The sequence below is a fragment of the Bactrocera oleae genome, chromosome 2, assembly GCF_042242935.1.
Source record: "Bactrocera oleae isolate idBacOlea1 chromosome 2, idBacOlea1, whole genome shotgun sequence".
Lineage (NCBI taxonomy): Eukaryota > Metazoa > Arthropoda > Insecta > Diptera > Tephritidae > Bactrocera > Bactrocera oleae.
Genome location: NC_091536.1, coordinates 39,571,466 through 39,595,583, shown reverse-complemented (window position 1 = coordinate 39,595,583; position 24,118 = coordinate 39,571,466). Strand labels below are relative to the sequence as shown.

Sequence of the window (24,118 nt, the reverse complement as noted above, 5' to 3'; positions counted from 1 at the left end):
TATAAAAATATACGTATACCGAACCCACAGTTAATGAAGATTTATTGAATAGTGAATTAAAAATAATATAAAAATTTACCTAAATCCTGAAAAATAATCAAATAATTAATTCATTTTAATAACAAAATTTAAAATTAATCTTAAATTTATAACTGGAAATAACCATCGTTACTGGTTTAAACTTGAAATTTTTTTCTTTATTTAAATACAAATGAATAAAGAGCATTTTGATTTGTTAAATTATATTGTTACTTCTGTTGCAGTGCCTTAATTAATAGGTATTTCATGATCTTATTATCCTGTAATAACACCGCATTTGTAAGTTTTGTTCATATAAATAAACAGATTTATATAAATATATATTAAAAAAGTGAAATTTTTTTTTGCGATGTCCGCCCGTAATAGTCATGCAAGTAATTTACCGTCGAAAACAAAATTATTATGTATGGAATGAAAACATCTTTTGTTTTGTTTAACTATATTATAATTTTTTTTATGTAAATGCTGATTACATTTATTTTTAAATACTGATTTTCTTTCCCAATTTTTGAAATGAGAAACTTTTTGAATATTTTGCCGTCTGTTCATGCAAGCGATAACTTAAGTAAAAATAGATGTAACATGACAATGAATGGTACACGTCTTCATTTGCACACTAGGGTGGGTGGTATTGCAACAATTCGGAATCGGATCACTGTCACGCACGCCCAAAAATGCCGTTAAGCAAAAAACTATAAAGGGCTATAAGTAAGCTACAAATTAAGATACAAAATTGCAATTTGGAACAGGTCATAGAAGTATAGAAGAGCATCTCTAGTTTGAAATTTTTTAAAAGATGAGCATGGCCCAGCCCCCTCATAGGTTAAATTTAAATGTATGTCCAATCATTGAAGATGAAACAACCAAACTTGCTGAGGATAGGTCCCACATTCTCCTTCTCTGGGAAAAGGGTGGAAATGAGATGGTAATCACGCCCACTCCTTCATGCTCGGTTATGTTGAAAACTTCTAAAAGTGCTATAAGTCAGTAAATATACCATATATGCTACAGCCAAGCTTGTACTTAAGATATTCATAGGAATTGGCTAAGAAACTGTCTCGGAAATTATTTAATCAAATTAGGTGCGTAATATTATTAGAATCATAGATTCCAATTTTAAATTTTATATGATTTTTTTACTATACAAAATATAAAACAAACACCAATGAACGTATCGGAAAAAAATTTTGCACTAAAAGTGCATGTATGCGTATCACGGCCGTCAGTGGACGTCAATTATCGACATCACATTGTATTGAAATTCAGAAAGGATCTTTCTGCGATTAAAATGTGCTCTTGGTTCATAATGATGTCAGTTCAGACTTTCCAGCGGATTTGGAACCCGATATAGTGGTTTCCTACTTTCCATCTGATTTTAAACCGTTTATGTTGGCCAATGATGTGTTATTTTAATGAAACCGAAATCATTTTCTCAGCTTAGATCCTTGCCAATTGCGAGATTATAAAATCTTCGATCACACCCGTACTTTGCCCTTCTTTACGTGTTTAGTCCTAATATTCATATGTTTTAATTATTGTAATAATCCTACAATTTTGGAATGACAGTGTATTATAATTAAATACACAATACCCAATAGAATAATAATTATAATCGCTTTTGGTTCTATTTTTCAGGGGTCCTGCAGGATACGATCGAACAAGGAATGCAATTATAGGAAACAAAGATTTCGAACTTACTTATCTTGAGGAAGCTTATACTACTGAACATTGGTTAGTACGCATCTACCGCGTAAAAAAGCCATATGAATTCAATCGACCTTCATTAAAACTCAGTGAAAGGATACTAACACCAACCAATTATATCACTAAAAAGGTGTTATTATATTTTGAAAATAAATATTCAATTTTTAATACCTTGAATACTTTCAGAATCCTAAACGTCGTAAAGGATACATAAGAAGTCGACCAACTGTTATCAAAGGAAAAAGAACCAAAAAATTACAATAATAAAAGCCAAAAACTAAAACGTTTTTATTTCACATGCGACAAGCTCTTATTTTCGGTTTAATATCACTTTAGAAAATGTCATCATGCATAGCAAATTATATCTGTCGCTATGTTAATAAAAGCCTATTTTTTTTATAATTCCAATGTTTTGTTATAAGAGTACATTAAAACATATAACATGTTTCCTTAAATACCATGAATTACAAGATGATTACTACGACTATACTCTTAAGAGCTTGATATATTGCAGATATAAAACAACTCCTTCTACACCTGCTCCACCACAAACATAACAAGTGGATCAGATGAGTCAAGTAAGTTCGTGGCTTGCGCAATATGTTTTTTCACAGGCGTCGCAGAAGCTAGCGGAAGCTTAGGGAAATAGTTTATCCATTGTGGGATTTCCATCTGTGAAATATCACCTAGATTATGTGCGAACTGGACCATTTGTCTAAGCAAAGAGGTTTCTCTTAGTTGTTGTTGTAGCGATTATATAATGCCAGCTAGGGTGGTAAGGTTCAAGTTGGCTGTCATCGAAGTCATATTATGACAAGCTCAAGAAACTTGCGGTTTCGACGTGGTTAGTGTCATGAGAGCACTCATTGCACGCTGGACATATATTTAGTATGTCGGTTTCAATTCTGGATAAGTATGAGTTTAACCTGCTACAATATTAATAACGAAGTTGCGGAAGGGTCACTCTAGATTCATTCACAGGGTGAGGGTCGGCCAAGGTGTTAGTTGCATCTGCAGTCTGGTCGGCGTTTCGTTCAATGACGTCGACGGAATCAGGCAGACGACTGCAGGCATGATTTCTACCAAACGAGGAGTGCATTGCGTTTTTTAACCGGAAGCATGCATATCTCACTATGTACGTGCTCGACAGTAGACATAGGCATCCTTGAATATTTCGGCGTACAGTTATCTGACACGTCTGTAGCTAAAATTTGTCGGTGGTTTACCGTCAGAGTTTTGACATCATCGACGGAAATGTTGAGGTCCAGTTTGTAAATACGGTGGCCGTTGATTAGCCAGGGGAGAGTCTTAGGCTCCTTGCAGTGAAGAAGCGAGAAAGTTCTAGGATATTTGAACATATGCTATCAATTCTATTACCCGACGTCATTATAGTACAATCATATGCGGGGAGAGAACACCACCCTGCGGAACCCCCTGTTTAATTCTCCTTAATTTAGCTCGAAATAATATCCGTGATTGTCGACCGCTCAGATAGTTAATGGTCCAACTCTTCAGTCCTTCAGTGAGCGTAATTTGTTAGGTGTCATCAAGTAGCGTTTGAGGGTTGATTGTCAAAAGCGTTTGACAACGCTACGAGGACAATCCTGTTCTTGTTGTAACGGTTATCTAATAACCGCTTGGATGGTAAGGTTCAGTTTGGTTGTCGTCGAAGTCATCTAATGGAAGTCCCAGAAAAAGAACTGTTTCAACGAGGTTTGGGCATGCAAAGAGGTGGTTAGTGTCATGCGGGGACTCATTGCATGCTGAACATATAAACATGATACAGTATCCAGCACGAAGTTGAGCAAGGATCACTGTAGATTCTCGTGGCAACTCGAGCTCTTCGTCTGCGATGGGTGGTGGGTTGACTCCAAGTACGCCATTCACTGAGAGAGAGTCGGTGAAGGTGTTAATGGCTCTACTGTGAATGGCGGTCAGTGCATGTCTAAAGTTTGTTGCGTCCGAAGTCTGGTCGGTCTACTGTTCAATGCCGACGACGTAGCCAAGGACGGATCTCTTGATGTTCCTGGGAGGCGGTTCCGATTCAAGCAGACGGAGCAGGGGTGATTTCTGCGAAAACATCTCAGCAGAAACTGCTTAGAGTGGACCTCGTTATGTTCTTTAACAGGAAGCATACGGGCTTCGCTGCGTAGGTGTTTGATTGAAGACATCAAGAGGCATTCCGTGATAGTTCGGAGTGCATTGTTCTGACATGTCTGAAGCTTCTTCGTCTGCGTTGCACAACATCCAGGCGACCATATCGGTGCGCCGTAATTTAAGACCGGCCGGTCGGTTGCCCATAACGTTTCTTTGTTTTTTTCCCTATGAGCTACCGCCGGAATTTTAACGCCATCGACTGCAATGTTTAGATCCAGTCTGTACTCCTTCGTCAAGTTCGTGAATATGGTCGCTGTAGATTTAGTGAGGGAGAATGTTAAGCCTTTGCAGTGAAGAACCGAGAAACTTTAGACTTTAGGACAGACCTCTCACTGGGTGGTTTCTGGTTGAGGCCACGAGCTATCTGGGCGTTAATTACGCCGTGCTGGTATTCGGCTAGGCTCAGATAGTGTGAACGTCGGGAGTAGCATGGCCTCATTTTCACTACTGGAGATAGGAAAGTTGGCAGGCTTCCCTGGCTTCAGTAGTGAAACCAATATTACGATTTTCCACACATCGCGTATGTCAAGTGTGGTCAGTGACAAGTTGAGGACCTTGGTGAGATAGCTTACTCCCGTCGAGCGCAGGAGTTTTAACTTTAGCATATATATTCCGCCTGCGCCGATGGACTAAGATGCCTTTGCTTTGTTAATGACACTCTTAAACTACTCGTCGGGAGTTATGGGAGTTGAAATTGTATTTATTTTTTGAGAGTATGAAGAATAATGTAAAAATCGGTGGGTTCCGTAACTAAAAAAGAACAAATTCCTTTTCAGCTGCTATATTGGCATTTTGTGCAACCGTCGGGTAACACACATTGGTTATATCAGGCAAGCTGCTACAGGTGCCAAAATTTCTGGTGAAGGCTTCGTCATTCATTGTGCAGAATATCGAATGGTCTTCCTGTTCCGCCAGTTCCATCCCTATAAGATCGTTTAAAAGGCAGGAGTGCCAAAGATTATGACGCGCGTTAAAATCGCCAAGTACCAATCCGTTCTCACCATGATGCAGCGCGCCTATGTTAAAGTTATATCCTGTTGGGCAACACGTAACTGGGGGATGTATATGTTAAATATTTCGAGGTCGACATCGCCTGACCGGATATCTTATATATATTGATTAGACTGAGTTACTCTCCGCGAGACCGTAGATCTTCCTTGTTGCCCCACTTCACTGAAGTGTGGCGCATTGTGGGAACTAGGTGCATTTTGCACGGCCGTATAGGCTTTGTTGCAGTATTGCTTTGGCAGCATTGGTTTACGTAACGTGAGTACCACTCCCTATGTGTCTTAAGGCCTGAACAGGTATTATAATGGCCAGACGCAGCAGAATAATTCCTCCGGACCCGGGTTAGAAACATATTACCGATCGAAATAGGGTCAGATATAGGAAATAACCGCCCTTGGCCGAATAAAATGCAGGTCAATTCTGGTATCCTAGAACCGGCTGTTGTGGTAATTGCTGCCATCGAGTGTACTACTGTGATCAAAAAATAAGTTGAAATTGTCATTTAAAACTCCGGGCATCAGGAAGGCAGGTACATTTTATACAGGTTGGTAGGGCTGTCTATAAGAATTGCCAATTGTTTCTCAAAAAATTGAATTATCTCTGAGTTACACGTGTTGTTGTAAACAAACAAAAGTGAGTTTTTCGATTTTTACAATGGTTGTTTTTGCTAAGCAAATAACTTGCTTAAATTTTTGTTTGCCGAAAGAATATTATTGTGCGAACCTGTTGGAAATGTTGTTGTAGGCCTTTGGTTATCAAAGTATGGTACAAAAAAACGTTTATAAGTGGTACAACGAGTTCAAAGTAGGCTGAGAACGCATTTAAAATGAACCGCGCTCTGGACGACCATCAACCAATACCGACGAGGACCACGTTAAAAAAATACTTATTGCTTCAAAATCGTCGATTGACATTTAGAGACCTCGCTGTTAGCGTTAGAATACTATTTGACTCAGCCCAATCATTTTGAATCGTTCAAATGCACCATGTCATATTGCATCTGTTCTTCGCGACTTTTTGCCAAAAACTCAATTTATATCATTTCGTAACCACCGTATTCGCCTGATTTGGCTCCGCTTCTGGCTATTCAGCAATCTGAAATGCTCAAGGTGGGGACACCGTTTTGACACGATTGACGAGATAAAAACAGAATCCAACAAGGTCCTGAAGGCTATACCGGAATAATTCAATTCCGACTCTTTCGAGGACTGGAAAAAGCGTTCACAAGTGAAAAAATAAATAAAGAAGTTACATATTATAAACAAATTCACCTTACTTAAACCTACAATCTTAGGATTGTTAGCAGTCGGGGTTTCTAACACCTCTCTTTTCTTCTTTTTAATTTAAGCGATAGATTGTGGACCTTGGTTAGGTAGTTTACTCCCGTTGACCCTAGATTCTTCAGCATCAACATGTTTATCCAGTCTGGGTCAATGGATTTACAATATATAGTATATATATGATAACTTAACATAGTTGAAGTTTGAAGAAATTATATTAGCGCAAACGCAGCAGAAAAATTCCTGCGGGCTCGGGTCGACTCAATGCAAATTTGCCGAACCAAACAGGCGTAGAACCGGCTGTCATGGGAATCGTTTCTCTTAGTCTTCACAGTCGCTTCCAGTGTCAGTGGTAACTGTTTTTGATTCATAGACGCGTTGTAAACGAGTGGATGATTTTCAGAAGATAAGTCGTTGAAAATTTTGTTCGTTTCTATGACGTTTTACCTTCAATTGTTTTTGCGAATAGGCTTACTTTTTTAATATCCCGTTCACGCCACATTTGCTTGCTTTTTGAAAAAAACTAGCAATTGCCTCCACCGAGACTCCGCAATATTTACAACGTGTCTGTCGATTAAATATCTACAAGTAGTCAGGGGCATATAAATTTCCTTTTTTCCGGGGTCTAATTGAGGAGGGTGGTGCCAGTTCTAGCTAGTTCATATGTTTCACAGTTACCAGGAATATCACTTTGTCCTGGAACCTATTGCAGGTTTATCGTGAAATAGGATGTCAGATCCACTTATCGATCAAAAAGTTCATTTACTTTGACGAAACTCTATGGAACTTTAGTCATTTTAAAGCCGCTACGCTATCTGTATATACATATGTATAAATATATTCCTTGTTGTGAGCACACTCCTTGTCAGAACAAGAATATTTTTTTTAAATTGCTGTGATCTCCGTTTGGAAGACACTGGGGTGGTCTTGTAGACGGAAGGCGGTTTTGGTATCCCTTTTTCCACTCTTCTCTGAAAGGAAAGGCAATATTGGTGACCGAATTCAAGTTCAATTCTATAGGATTACGAAAATCCGTGGTATTGTGTAGAAACGGGTAGAAATTTACTAAGTATCTTAGAATGTTCCTTATTAAAGGCGACTAATAGGGAGGATTCCATCACTCTAAAAGATGACTTCACTCCACTCAGCTCCACTGACGGCCACAATACCAATATACAGTTTGTCATAATCGTGCTGTGTAGAGCTAATGATTTACCCGAGGCGTTAATCCATTTTCTGTTGTATTATGTAAGGAGTTCTTCAAACTCCCAAAATTTGCTTAATTGCTAATTATGGTTTTGTTGGATATCTCCCCTACTGAAGTTGTTAATGTGCGAACTGCTTCTGTAACTTGTCTACTTTGTATCTAGCCGAAAATAATATTTAGAGCAAGAAGTGTGTTTGAAATTTGTTCGTCCCTTTAAAGCTCTATAGCTCCGAACAACAAGTGGCTTGCAACAGCATCACTTACAACAAACACACCATTTCTTAAGATTAATGTGCAAAATGATTAAAGCAAGTAAGTAGCATTGCCCGGCGATGTCTGGTTTGGGGTGACTCGCTCGAAACTAACGGAATAAGTGTCATTCATTCTCTGCTGGCGTTCAGTTGCTTTGTTTTTTGTTATTCTAAAGACTATGTTGTTTCATTTTTTTGGACTTACTTCGAAGTTAAATTTATTAGTAACCCTTGCTTAAAAGTATTCTACTGTGCGAATAGGGGTGCTGTAGTTGGTATTTGCCCTGAACAGATGGGCGTGATGAGCTGAGTCAATTTAGCTTTATCCGTATGTACATATGTATATACGCGAGTAAGTCCCTCAGTTTTCGAGATATCGATCTGAAATTTTGACATTTTCTTCCCAAGAAGCATACAGTTGTCATACAACCTGATCGATAAAACTCAGTGGTATAGACAACTTTTATTTTTGACAAGGTACCGAAATTTGGCATAGATTATTATCCAAGGCAGTGCTAAAATCTCCGAAATATGGTTCAAACCGGACTAATGGAGGATATAGCTGACAATCTGAATTGTTCAGATCGGTGCTGCCGAATATAACGTTTCTTTTCTTGTTTTTTATACTCTTGCAACATATTGCTTGTTCACTTAAAGGTTGTTTGTATCACATAAAACTAATATATACAGATATAGAGTTATATACATAATATATAGTATATGATGAAGATGACGAGACGAGTTGAGACGGATGTCCGTCTGTCTGTGCAAGTTGGAGCTTGAGTAAAAAATGAGATATCGCCATGAAACTTTGTACACGTGGGATACCTTGGCAAAAAAAAAGAGGACGAGTTCGTAGACAGGGTAATCGGACCACTGCCAAGTCCACAAAACGCCATTAAACAAAAATCCCTAAAGTTCAATAACTAAGCACTAGCTTAAGATATAAAACTTTTATTTTGGCAAAGGGGATTGCAGTAGCAAGGAGCACCTGTGGGCCGCGCCGTCTAAGAGTTTTAATGTACTTGTACATATCTCCTACCCATGTAGGATACAATAACCAAATTTGCTATGAATGAATAAAAGGATGAAATCTGATGATAACCCCGCCTACTCCCCACATAGCGGTTTTGATAAATCAATAAATAAATGTGTCAAAGACATTAAATTTTACGCCCGAGATGATACGAGAAGGCTTTATAGGAGCCGTGGTCAAAATAAGACGATGGGCGTGGCACCGCCCATATTTAGGTGAAAACCCAAATCTCAGGACCATCCGACGATCCTATGTTACAATTTAAAAATGGGCACTATCGGACTATAACAATGCCTACTACTCATATAACACAATTTTAAATTCCATCTGATTCCTTCACTTTCCAGTATGCAAATAAAGCAGCATTGGAGTACAACTGTGCAAGCCCCCAGATACAGAATATGTGGACCCCAGTTCCTACAGCGAACATATACGTGTTTTACTACCAACAATGTATCTTTATGCCTAAAATATATAAAATCCGGTTAAAACTTTCCCTAGATCCAACATAACTAATATCACGATTTTGGTGATGATAAGTGTGCCATAATGAAACTCAGGAGCATATTACTAGTATGTGGCATGTTAATATACATATAATAATATAATAAAATCAGGTCAATACATCCCATTGACCTCATATACTTAATACAATTTTTCAGCCTTATGACGGCATATCGTTCTGTGTGTGAGTTATTTATTTATAAAATTGCATGAAAATATATTCTCAAGTTTACCTGAGCAACGTCCAAATTAATTCAATAAATCCTTACTCTGCCCCAAATATAGCATAGACTTTTTACCTGACGTCAAACCGTATACCTGGTCATAATGTGTGATATTTTGTTGAAATTAAATGGACAAGTTTCGTAGAAAATTATGTGGTTTACCACTGACTATGAACGGAACTGGTCGAGACCACGGTCGTTTTCCGCATCAACTCAGTATCTTAAGTTTAGCATCTTCGGTTGAATTTATATTTCTCATTTGAAGGTGATTTTAATAAAATTTTCGTTGACGCGATTAAAATATAATTATAAAACTAAGTGAGTACATGACCTTCAATATAAGTTAATAAGATACTAAACTTGATTGTTATCCATTCACGATTTCGTCGAATATTGAATGTTGAACTCTTTCGCAACCTTTTTTTTTAATATAAAGTTTTGCCAACACCTAAAAGTATTTTCCCGGCTTTAATCCTTGCAAGTTGCAAGAGTATAAAATGTTGGGTTACACCCGAGCTGAGTCTTTCCATACTTGTTTTTTTAAATTTATTTTTAGATTTTAATAAACATCTTCCAAGTTCGCATGGCGTATTGTTATGGTCTGATTAGCACATGGCAGCACAGTGCATATAAATGAAGCTGTCACATCAAGGTTCTGTTATATGAGTTTTGCTGAAACTTATCATAACAGAACAGTACACAAAGGTCTCTTAAATTTTGATTTTTATGTTTTGCCAATAACAAATGTCATAACAGTGCAGCTAATATCCTAGTTTTTAGTGGTATGTTGGTAGCTAAAAAAATGTAAGTATGAAAATTATAATTATAATATTTTAAGCTTTATAAATTAAAAATAAAATTTTCAGTCCCATAATTTATGTTTATATACAATATTTTTCATAATGGTAAACACAAAAAATTTGACAACAGTCATGTGCTATGTTTGCAAAGACTAAACAGCTTTATGTTTCTCATGCGCTGTCTATGCGCAGCGCTGTTATGCTACGTTTCGCTGTTTAGACCATTATTTTGTTTAGATGCGAAATAAAGGCTTGTTGGTATGCGAAATAAAAGCTTATGCTATTTCCAGCTAGTTCTGTGTTCTTGAGGTAAATGCCTGAGCTTGTCTCTCTTGTTTGCATTTGCTGCAGCACTACTATCGGATGTGGAATGTCTACGTAATTTTCGAAAATCTAGTCCTGAATATTATTAATATGTCACTTTCAAACCCGTTTGCCGTTTTTTACACTCTATTTTGAGCGTGTTTCTGCAGGTGTGTTTTTTATTTTTTTACTCTCATAACATCTTGCTACAGGGTACTTAACAGACTTGCAGAATAATTAAGTATAATAGTTTTGTTCACTTAGCGGTTGCTTGTAACATTCAAAACTAATCGAGATAGATCACCTAATAATAATCGAGTTGGATATGGTGTTATACATATATTAATAAATGATCAGGATGATGTCGTAGAAACGAGTGAGAGCCCAATCTCTTGCAACGCAGGGTTGCCAGTCTGGATATTTTGTAGTAATTAAAAAATAAACTTGAATATATTTGAAATATTCTTAAAATATCTCAAAATCACAGTCGAATACATATATTTATAAATAGGTAAACTGGTTTTAATAGTGGGATTTTAGTTTTGAGCTTTACATTATGAAAAATTATAACTTAAAAACTAAGTGTATGAAAATAGAACAATGGCAACATTGGTGAAATGAAAACAAAAGAGAACAACTGATTCCTGCGTTGCAACTACGGGCTTAGTTTTTGACAAATTTGGTTTGATACGGGTGCTAAGTACGAAAGGGAGGAATTTCAGTGACTGTTTGAACTATATGGTATAATAATTGTCGCAAGAATGTGTGAAACACACATATATTCAAAGCTTGCGTTGCTAAATAATTCTCCGCCTATTCTCCAAGTTATCGAATCTGGCTGTAAAATTTGTTATCAGCTGTGAAATTTGGGACAAGTTCAGTGTTGCCAGTGGTGAAGATTTATCTCCAAAATGAAGAATTTTTATAAAAAATAGCATCAAAATCTTAAAGCGAAGACACTAAAACGAAATTTCATGTAAAAAATCATCATTATTCAGATTTATCTTCTTAAATTTGTTCGATTTTTGAATATTTAATCTTCACGTGACAGATTTTTTATGAACATTTTGTGGCAACACTGGAAAAGTTACACGGTGTGCAAACATAGTTTTAAACTGTTATAGCGTAAACTCAATACCGGCGAAGACGAATATTCGGCGTACTCGGCGACGCCGTCGGTGATAAGAACACGCGATTGTGTATGACGATGAACACAACACGCGACGGCGGCGAATTTCGCCCCCCATGACCATTTTTGAGATAGAGCTATTTTTAATTTTATCGCCGACCGCCGCGGCAAAAACGGCATCACCATATCAAAGGAAGATTATTTTCAGTAAAAATCTTAAGGATTTTCAAAAAAGAAGAAAATGTCTGCGTTGGCAATATTAAGATTGTTTATGTTTGGTTTCGTCATTAATTGTGATATTTTTGAGCGCGGATTATACACTAGCTGTGACGCAAATCGTCCGTATTGTGTTTTACACGGCGGCAACACTTTGCGAAAATCCGCCCGACGTCGTCGCCCGTATTGTGTTTAAGCTATTACTCTTTAGTTGTGAAAAAGAAATGAAAAGGTTAAAAAATGTCACTTATATATTTTTATATAATCTAAATTTGTTAATCCTATATGCAGATACTTCCAAAAAGTAGAGAAGCCAGAATCTGAGGAAAACAAAGATCGGTAAGTAAAGATTGCCTCCTGTTGGTCATCGAAATTTTAATTTAGTTATGACTCTGTTGACGATTCCAATAAAAGAAAGTTTCGACCTAACTGGATTGGCCAGTTTGACTGGCTGTAAAATAAAGATGGTGCAGAAAATTGCATTGTGGCTTGCGCTTGAGGCTGCAATTGAGCGAATTGTTGAACAGTGAATACCTCTCAGACTATAACTACTTTTGTTTTGTTGTCTCGAAATAAGTGTTATTAAATCGGTGGAGCTTGCTACCTTAATGGGTAATAATGAAATTTACATGTTGTTTCTGACATCTATTTTAAAGTTCATTAATGATTTGAACAAATAATTCCAATCTGAACCAGTATAGCTTTACTATCTTTACTCAGTCCTGGAAGTTAACTTCAAACTCATTCTCAGCAATTACATGCAAAACCAGTATGTTAAGACATGTTTGAGTCAAGTTGATATTAATAATAAGTTAAAATTTTTAGAAGTTGATAAAATATTTATAGTCTCTCGAACTGAGAAACATTTACAAAACAGTAAGTTTTCTGATACATATCGGCGAAAAATTAAATGTACAATTATAAGCTTTTATGTCGATCTCTTACAACAAATGGAAATCTAATTTTAATTTAATAGAGAAGATTTGAAATTTATGAAACTTATCACATCATCAAAAGTAATATCTGATACCGATATATCAATTTTGCCACTACTTGTCCAATTCCCTAAATTGGTATATGATTCGGACGTAATCGAATCTCAATTTAGCATGTTGAAGATGAATAGGAAGATGAAGATGAAGATAAAAAGGAATCTTTCAGAACTGTTTCAAGACAGAACTTTTAATGGGAAATAGCAGTTTGCATAAAGAATGGATTAGGAAAAGCAGCTTTCGGATATTTGAGCGACTTTGTTTATAATGTATTTAGTCTTCCGCACAGTTCAACCACTGCCGAGCGAAAATTCGTTGAATTAAGTTTAATAAAAACCAAATTAAGACATTATATTAAACTTCGAATATGTTTAGTGATAATATATCGAATATGTTTAGTGATAATATATTTTAGCATAAAAGCCAGAAGAATATCTAATATTTGTTTTGTTATATACATATGTGTATAAAGTAAAACTAAATGTTATATGTGTAAAATGTATTTATACTCGTGTATCTCAAGTTTGGTAAAGAATAAAAAAATTGAATTAATAACGTGAACGTATATTTTTTTTGTTTGTGGAAAAATATATTTTATTTTTTTCTTACACTACACACTAACCAAATTCCCAAAAATAATCAATTTCAACCAAATTTGATAGGTAACTTTATCTTGAAATTCCTATGTTACAATATGAAAATGGCAAAAAAAAACCACGCCAACTTTCCATATAACATAACTTTAAGTTCCATCTGATTCTTTCACTTTCCAGTATACAAATCAAGCTCCAATGAATATATCGGGATAAAACTTTGCACAAATAGTGCCTTTAAGGTATGCCAACTCAAGTATACAAATTTTCAAAATCGGACTATAACTGTTTAAGCCCAAGATACCGATGATATGGATTCCAGTGCCTATAGCTGACTTTTTACCGAAAATATCGGTAATATATATAATTTAAATTCGGAGAAAGTTAATAGTATGCCTGGATCGGGTCAAAACTTCCCGTAGCCCAACAAAAAATGATATAAAGATTTTAAAACTTTTAGCTGACTTTATACCGCATATATCGATCGATATGTTAGTTATCATAAATAAATTGAGTTTTTTTTTAAAACTTGCCATAGTCCCTATATAACTAATATTAGAAATTTCAAACATCCGGTGGATTTTACTACTTATATATCGGTGATAGTATGTGGCTTACGAACCGTGCTACAAAAGGTATGGTAAGAACTTCTGTGTAAGTAATCGACTTACTTGTTTTTTATTTGGCAGGTTATTATATATATTTTTTTTTAATGAATGTTTGGGATACCGAAAAGAGGGTTTGGATAGTGCAGCGGTACCACGCTTTACGGACCGTCATTTCCATCCAAAGGGATCTCAGACGAGATCCCGTCAGCTCTCTCCCGAGTATATGGACAAAAAATTATTGAAATGGCCAAAGAAGACAATATCTTGATAAATTGCCTGTTTATGTCTAATGTGGCCCATTTTGATCTAAACAGAAATGTAAAAAAAAGAAAAATTTCCGTATATGGAGTGAATTAAATCCAGAAATAATCGAAGCGGACGGATCCTCATCCAGAATGAGCCACTGTGTGGTGCGCAGTTTCATCAAGGTGTACTGTCGGGACATACTTCTTTGAAGAAAAAATTGTAACAGTAACTGTCAATGTTACCCGTTATTTAAATATGTTGAATGAGTTTTTTTTACCCAGAACTGCGACCAAGACGTATGACTTTCACTAGCGTTTAGTTCCAGCAAGATAGAGCAACTGCACACATAGCCAGACTGGTTACTGCGGAGCTCCAACGAAAACTTGAAAACAAATTAATATCAAAAACTCCACTTTCCGCTGGCCCACTGCACCAGATTTTTTTATGGCGTTATGTCAAGGGGGTACCCCCGTAATTGGGGTCGTCCCGACTTCAACCCTTCAGGCCGCAATGAATAATTTTCTAATTAGGTGTCGCATATGCACGGCTGAGCATGGAGGTCATTTACGGTTCATAATTTTTAAAAATAACTAATAAAATAAAATTAGCTCTACAATAAAAAAAGTAAATGTAATGCATTGATTAAAAAAGAAGTTATTACGGTGTTGTGCGCCACCCTATATCTATTTTGTCTATTCTAGCAGACTTTATGCGAATATGTTGGTCGGTGTGTGAGTTAAACATCCTTATTCTGCCTGATTGTAAGCTTCGTGTGAATATATCATTAACATGTATATTTTTCTCTACGCGAACGAAAAATTCGGTATATTTGAAGGAATAATGGATTTAAAAAAAATTCTTGAATGGCCCCAACGTGAGTAGCAACTTGAAAATCGCCCTTTTTATACCCTGAACAGGGTATATTAAGTTCGCCACGAAGTTTGTAACACCCAGAAGGAAACGTCGGAGACCCTATACAATATATACATAAATGATCAGCATGATGAGCTGAGTTAATTTAGCCATGTCCTTCTGTCTGTCCGTCTGTCTGTATATATACAAACTAGTTCCTCAGTTTTTAAGCTATCGATCTAAAATTTTGCACCTGTCCTTTTCTTACAAAGAAGCTGCTCATTTGCCGGAACAGCCGATATCGGACCACTATAGCATATAGTTGCCATACAAACTGATCAATCGGAATCAAGAGTTCTTTCATTTGACGAGATATCTTCACGAGATTTGGCATGGATTATTTGATGAGGCAACAATGTAATCTCTGAAGAAATTATTGAGATCGGATTACTATAGTATATAGCTGCCATACAAACTGAACAATCGCAATGAAGTGCTTGTATGGAAAACTCTTTCATTTGACGAGGTATCTGAACGGAACTTGGCATGGATTATTATTTAAGGCAATAATCTAATCGCCAAAGAAATTGTATAGATCGGATGACTATAGCATATAGCTGCCATATTAACTGAATGATCGGAGAAAAGTGCTTGCATGGAAGATTTGTTTACTTGACGAGGTATCTTCACGAAATTAAACACGAGTTATCGCTTAAGGCAACAAATTATTCTCTGCAGAAATTAGTCAGATCAGATCACTATATCATATAGATACCATACAAATTGAACGTTCGGAATCAAGGGGCCTTTGTATTTGTGAAGGGTATTATAGCTTCGGTGCAACCGAAGTTAACGTTTTTTCTTGTTTTATTTTGAAATCGATTTAGATGGTGGCCTCTTGCTATTAGAATAATCATGCAACCAGAGAACGTAAATGGACGAGAATGTGCAGGTTCGACAGCGACCAATTGTAAAATTTCAGTCTGGGATTTCACCTCACAAGCAGGAGTAACATATAATAGGTATAACATTTCTCGCATGCTCGGGGAGATGTGTAAAGCGTTTGCTTTTATGAATGAAACGGCTTAGCTTATTGCATGTGCGCCAGCATTCATGAATAAAAATGTTGTTGTTGTGTGATTTACTTAAAATTGAGGATTTGGCTGTCATATTGATTTCTGCTCATGCTATTTGAGAGAATTGCTGTTTTTGTAGTTTGTATTTTTTCTATTGGCTCACATACTTACATTTGTACGCATACATATATGTTGATTTGTGTATGCATTACTTATTTTGCAATGTCATACGCATATTTGTACATACATACTTACATATAGAGCAGTGCACGTACATGTATTTATTGATTAGTGATAATATCAAAAATTCTATTCCTCCATGTGTACATACCAAAGAATGTATATGAACTCCATATTGATGTAGATAAGTATGTACATACATTAATTATTAATTTTGTAAAAATTTATTAAAAAAGTAAAATATTTTTTTTGCACAATCTTTCGCATTTTATCATGCCTCATTTGTAGAACAAAATCATATTTTATCAACTTTTCATCATAAAAATCGTTTATATGACAAAAAATGACACGAAGCACAATGTAGATAAAGGCTGAATGAAACAAGTAAGGAAGGGCTAAGTTCGGATGTAACCGAACATTTTATACTCTCGCAAAGTCAAATGGTATACTCGTTTGAGATTTCTTTGTGGATTGACTGATATTTTCGGTAGAAGGTCAACTATAGGCACTGGGGTCCACATATTTAGTACTTAGGGGCTTGAACAGTTTTGGTTCGATTTAGACAATTTTTGGTCACAAGGTGGCATACTTTAAACGTATTATTCACGCAAAGTTTTACCCCGATATAATCATTGTTGCTTGATAAGCATAGTTAAAAGTGAAAGAATCAGACGGAATAGAAAATGGTGTTTCATGGGAAGTAGGCGTGGTTGTAGTCTGATTTCGCCCATTTTCGCACTATGACATAGAAACATAAAAAGAACGTTATGCACCGAATTTGGTTGAAATCGGTTGAGCAGATCTCAAGATATGGGGTTTCACCTAAAAGTGTGCTGTGCCACGCCCACTGACTAATTTTGAACGCGGTTCCTATAAAGCCAACTCATACCATCTCAGAGATAAAATTTAATGTCTCTGGCGTGTTTAGTGCTTGATTTATCGCGCTTTTAGTAGTTTTTAACAATACCGTTATATGGGGAGTGGGCGGAGTTGCCACCCGATTTCAACTATTTTCACACCGTCAATAGAAGTGCTAAAAACATTTGCTTCTAGTGAATTTTGTTATTATAGCATTAGCGGTTTAGGAGATATGCACATTAAACCTATTAGAGGCGGGACCACGCCCACTTTTTAAAAAAAAATTTTAACTGCAGATGCCCCTCCCTAATGTGATCCTGTGTACCAAATAACAGTCTTGTATCTTATTGCGGAGCTTAGTTATGGCAAGTTATTTGTTTTTGATTAATGGCGTTTTGTGGGCGTGGCAGTGGTCCGATTACGCCCATCTGCAATACCAACCGTCTCACGGTACCAAGAAACATGTCTACCAAGTTTCATAAAGATATCTCAATTTTTACTCAAGTTAGAGCTTGCACGGACGGACAGACGGACGGACGGACGGACAGACAGTCACCCGGATTTCAACTCGTCTCTTCATCCTGATCATTTATATATATATAACCCTATATCTAACTCGATTAGTTTTAGGTGATACAAACAACCGTTAGGTGAACAAAACTATTATACTCTGTAGCAACAGGTTGCGAGAGTATAAAAAAGTATCGGTAACAAATATTAAATCTTTAACGCAGTCAAAAAGCATAATTACCAATAAAAATAAAAATATAATGTTGTCTTTGAAACAAGATGGTTACGAAAACCGACAATCGAATATTATCTACGGTGATCTCTATAAGTGGATTGTCAGTATATTTAAAATGGAAAACAAAGATATGAAAACGTTACAAATTAAATATTTTCTGTATATAATTAAATGTTGCATTTGTAGTATGTGGAAAATGTGGAAAATTATGCAAGCATAAAACAAAAACGCGACGTTTGGAGGGGTATACCTCAGTACCCGCTCTTTAGATAAATACCGGAAACGAGACATGCCCTCCTTTAACTCCAAATTCATTATGGAAACTAGAAATATTGTTATGTTTTTATATATTCGTTTTATTATGCCTTTCATGTATATATATATATATATATCTACGGTATACCTTATCCATATAGTATATGGAAATAAGAAAAATGCATGTTGAATTGTTACATCATTTTTTATAATTTTTGCTGACGGGAAATAAAATATACAAAGTTAAAATTATGACCATTTGAACCATATGTACCTATGATCTATAATGTAACTTAATAAAATACCAAATTTGATTGTACAATAATCCATTTACAATTTATTCGAATAATAAATGTTGAGTTCTTTCGCAACATTTTTTAAGTTTAGTCTTGCTAACACCTGAAGGTATTTCCCCAGCTTTGTTCTTTGCAAGTTGTAAGAGTAAACCCTTTTTTACCACGGGTTAAATGGTCTATTCGGATAGAATATACACTTTTTCTGTACATAGGTGGACGTAGAGTTTAAAAAATTGCCGGCAGTTTCATTTCATTTGTTTTAAAAAACCGGGAAAAACCGAAGTCCCAGTCGAAGCAGCATCAAAAATCAAATAGCTACAACAGTCGTCATTATAATTTTTTTGTTTCTTGCTTATCTGTGTCATGATCATAATTCATAGCCGCAGAAAGTGTCGACTTTCGACATATGCAATATATGCAAAACTTCTATGAAAAACAATAGATTATCTACAATAATTTATAGTCACATTTAATTAAACGGCATACAATTAATTTGTTGACTATTGAGAACTCTTCATCATCATCGTCCTTAAATAAAACAATACAAGTTTGTCGTTGAGCTGCACATACAGCTCAGCTGGTTGCTCTTGACGTCTTGAAATCATGTGACATTTAAAAGCCTTGTTGAATTGTCGCAATATGACAAAATACATTAGTAAAACATCAAATGGATACAAGGAATTTTTAAATTCAAATGAAAATACCGCAACTGGATTGTCCAACCAGATTGGGTTCGACTTGCACCATGTTTTTTTTTGATGCTAAAGAAGTCCTATGTAAAGTCGCATCTGAACAAATCAGAAGAGGAAAATTTTGATCTGGACTCTTCTTTTAGGGAATTTATTGAAAATTATTGTTATGTTCTTAGTCCTTTACAAAGGACAATAAAAAACTTTCAAAAGGAACAACTTCATCACAGCAGATTTTAAGCTTAATGTCTTAAACTCAAAATTTCGCCTGAAGAGATAGTAAATGAAGCAAGTCATCACAAAACAAAAATTATTGGATAACTTATATTAAGTTCTACAAACAAACGAAGACATTATAAAACAATAAATTCGTCGTTTCGTTCCCAACATACCATATTTTATCATCCCAACAAAAAATGTATGCCATAAGTCATTTAAAATCAATTTGGGATAGAATATATTGTCTGAACCCTGCAATTTATGCACAACGCCAAATTCACGCTCTAATAAAAAAACACATTTTTTGATGAGGAAGATGCATTGCTGGGTGAATATTTAACACAATTAGCTTTAACACAATTGACGTTCATTCAAAAATTAAAAACCTGCAACTTAATTCAAAGAATTGACACAGATGTTTTTTGGAAAAGAAAACAGTACGTCGACCACGAGTTATATGCAATAAGGAATGTTTGTTATGCTGTACCGCCAACTCAGGTAAATTCAAATATTTCAATTAGTTAAAGTTGCTTATTCATTTAGTTTTGAATTGATTGAACGAGCATTCTCTATATTAAGACTTGTGCTTCCTGACTACCGCAATCGCTTGAGCCAGCATGTTCTTGAAAATAATTTGCTGGTAAAATTTAATCCCAGCTTTTTGCATAAAGCCATCGATACATTGGAACTGTTTTAATTTTGTTATAAATTTTGTTTTTAAAATTTTCGTAAATAACATGTACAGTATATATAACTTGTTAAAACAACGTTAATATACCCTTTTTCATTTTATGGGTACAGTGAATAAAAAACATTACAAGAAGTGGAAGTACCGAGGATAGAGGAACTCCTCCAGATCAAGAAGAAGTTTTCAAAATATTTACGTTTAAAGTTGAAAGTTTTTAAAGTACGTATTTTTTCGATTTAAAATGAATTTTACACATATTTTTTCACTTTAATATCCACTAACACTTCACTAATTCTTTTGTTCATATTCATTTTACATTATATAGTGCAAAAATAGCTTTATTTCAATATATAACCAGTGTTACTATATCGACATCTTTTGTAAATTAACTAAAATAAATAAAAAATAAAACAGATTATACGCTGTAATTGGCATTCCAAAGCCTAGAAAAATACAATATATTAAGAAATTCTTCAAATACAATAAAAAGAAACTGTTTGTACTTTGTATCAAAAGTAGCAGTAGTAATATCCATTATAGAACATTAATTTTAAGGATGACAATATTATTTTTTCGCGTTGAACTCCTTTTTGTATTGGCGGCCTTCGGCCGGGCTTCCAAAAAAGTAACCGGGGTGTACCCAGTTTTTTTTTCGCGTAGAACTTTTTTTTGCGTTAGCGGCCTTCGGACACGCTTTAAAAAAATTACCCTGGTCGATCGGTCCAACAACGGGTTTTCTCAATTGAAGAAAAATACTACAAAATCTATTATTGTCCATCAATGATTATGGTTCCTGTATTTTGGATATAATTTTTCTGTTGTATTTTATTTTTCTTCGTTTGCAAAATATGTTAATATTTTAACACTGGTTATTTGTCATTTTGCAACAATTTTGTTATAGTGGGATTAATAGAATTGAATAATAAGCTGAATACTGAATTAAGGCTATTTCTGCTCTTTATTTTGTAAAATAAAAATTAAAAAAAAAAGTGATATTGGATATAAAATTGAAAACTATAAGTATTAAATTCATTTTATATCGAAAAAATAGGTACTTCATGTATTTGAAATTTGAGTTTTTTTGCTTTCAAAAATTATCAACCCTGCTCTATATGGGTATGTTTGGTATGTAATCATAAGCGGAAGTGTTTATTTTTATAATAGAGTATCACGATCTTTTGTAAATTTTCGGCAGCAGTGACAACATCAGGTGTTCGATTAGTAACTGTTGCTGCTCACTATCAAAACAAACGCAGCTTAAGACTTATCACTGCTCTATTGGGAATGGAGGACAAAAAGTAAGTCAATATTAGAATAAATATTTTATTGTTTTTTTTTTTTTAAATTGTGTAACTATTCTTTTAATAATATTTCCCTAAATATTACTGCAGATGATCAGCTGAGTATCAGCAACAAACAATCAAGTAAGTAACAGGTTTGCAGTGTTGTTGTAATTATTGAGCCCTATATTAAGATAATATGCATATGTGTATGTCTGTTTTTTTCCTATTTTTTGCTTTCTTTTATATATTCTATTTTGCCTTAATTTACTAATTTCCATCGTTCCTCCCTTCTTTGGGCTTGAAAACAGAATTAATGAATTAAAATTAATCTGTATACAGAGGAAACAATGGCTCGAAAACGCACTAATGCAAAGTATCGGTACTGTGAGAACTAAATATCCATACGGAATTTAGCTCACATAAATCATGAAGGCGCACCCTGTTAAATAAATAAAACACAGAAATTATACAAGAAGAAGGAAAAACAAGACATATCACTCGTACCCAACTGTAAAACCACGCCACATAAACAACACAACAAGTATTGGTCTGCAACGGGAAAACCACGACACTTCTAGCAACCCACGTCATCCTAAAGCAACATGTTTCGAATGCGCAAGCAAGCAACATACGGCTTGGCGGAAAGTTGGCAGGCCGATCATCAGTCAGGCAGCACAGGACTGGGACAGCGTACGTACGTCCGGCAATAGACTCAGCAGTCAGTCGATCCTCAGGCCAGTCTTGGTGCTTTAACTTCTCAATGCCGTCTGTTAAGAGTGAGTTCGGCATTGAGTCGATCTGACCTGCTCCACGCTTGGCATCGCGGCCTCTGCCACTGCCCTCCTTAATTCCGTGTGATGGTAACGCATATCACGCACCACACTGCATGATCCATCAATACGTGACTCAAACTATCAGCATATTTTGAGCTTGCTGGAATGTGCGGTACAGCCAGGCATAGCAGCATGCTCGAGTTGCCGATCTGATGCGAGAGGCAATCTGATTGAAGTAAGCTAAGAATCAAGTTGTTTTCTTGATATATAACTAGCGTGCACAAAATTAAATATATAATTCGCGCAGTCGGTAAAAGTAAAAGCAGAATCAAATGTTGTGATTTCAAACTACAAAAAAAAAATTAAATTTAATAGTTATTTTACATATCCGCATTGGAAGCTAAACACAAATTCTCCAAGTTGTTTTCTTGATATACCTATAACTAGCGTGCACAAAATTAAATATATAATTCGCGCAGTCGGTAAAAGTAAAAGCAGAATCAAATGTTGTGATTTCAAACTACAAAAAAAATTGTATTTAATAGTTATTTTACATATCCGCATTGGAAGCTAATCACAAATTCTCCAAGGCAGCAGCAAGCAATTCAACAACTTAACAGTAAACGCAAATTCAGCAAATCTAATATAGCGAAGGCGCAGAAAAGTAAAAGCTTAATAGAACTTTTTCAAAAAGCGTTTTTTAATAAATAGCAGAAGCAGCAAGCAACAGAAGCAGTAAGGAAAACAACAATAACAACAGTAGCATTAGCAGCAAGCAACAGTAGCAATAAGGGCAAAACAAAAAAATAGCAGCAGTAGTTGTACGTGGAGAGCATTGGCAATGGTAAAAGCGGCAAGTGAATGGTATAGATTCAAAGCCTACTTTTATAAGCTTATATTAGTTTATATTATATAATATTATTAAAATAATTTGAAGCAATCTTTTACGAGAGGTTTAAAATACGAATTGTTAAATATATGTACAATATACATTTATTTATTGTATTCTACTATATCTATAAATAAAAATCTGTGAAAATGGCTCAAAATATACAAGATTGTTTAGTCGCCATTACTCAATTGTATAGAAATTCGGACTTATTTTCTCAAAATACTAGAAATTTTAATAGTAACAGAAACCAGAATAATTAAAGAAACAACTTTAGCAGACAACTTTAGCAGACAAAATGGTACAGAGCAAAATATCGATCGTTTCCAAAGTAATTCAGGACAACATCCCCGTAATAATAATTATTATATTATCACAAAATAGTTCGAGAACATACTCCCAAAAATATACAAACTTTTCAGGGCAAAATAGTTATCACCCAAATAATCCCCACAGACAAACTAATTCAGGAAATTCAGGTCAAAATAATCAATATCATAGTAATAACGGTTACGAATAGTCTTCAAGGCAACCTGTACATAATGGCACTCGGCAATCAAGACGCTCAAATGGCCCAACACCCATGGAGGTTGACGTTATAAGCAGAACAGAGGAAACATATAACAACGAGGTATTTTTTTACCAATTAGCCTCGGAAAATCAAAATAAAATTTTAATCTCACTCACTTATTTGATAAAAAATGGTGTGCATTAGTAGACACATGCTCTGCCATAAGCCTAATGAAAAGAGCCAGAGTCGAAAAGTATAATTTACAAGTTTTAGAAAAAAATAAAACAATAACTAGAACACTGAATGGAGAAATAAGGGCGATGAACGAAGGAGTTAAGACACCATGTCCACTTGAATTTAGATGCCCTCATAACGCCTAAAGGCGATGGTTAAAAAAGGATTTTAACAAGCCATACGACCTTATACTGGGGAATGATTTTATATTTAAACATGTGAAAACGATAAACTTTGAAAACAAAGAAATGGCATTGAGAAATGGTGTCAAGC

General features: G+C 35.3%; 1 protein-coding gene and 1 pseudogene across 1 annotated transcript in view; both read left to right on the top strand.

The window, feature by feature from the left end:
- Stt3B (catalytic subunit 3B of the oligosaccharyltransferase complex) overlaps positions 1 to 2,145 on the top strand; it is a 47,140-nt gene extending 44,995 nt beyond the window's left edge. Inside the window, exons 4-5 of the mRNA XM_036374032.2 lie at positions 1,675 to 1,873; positions 1,930 to 2,145. Of these exons, the coding sequence (XP_036229925.1) occupies positions 1,675 to 1,873; positions 1,930 to 2,007 (277 nt within the window). The 3' untranslated portion in view covers positions 2,008 to 2,145. The remainder of the gene's footprint in view (positions 1 to 1,674; positions 1,874 to 1,929) is intronic.
- Positions 2,146 to 16,083: 13,938 nt separating this feature from the next.
- On the top strand, positions 16,084 to 23,190 carry LOC138855731 (uncharacterized; annotated as a pseudogene).
- The last annotated feature ends 928 nt before the right edge of the window (positions 23,191 to 24,118 follow it).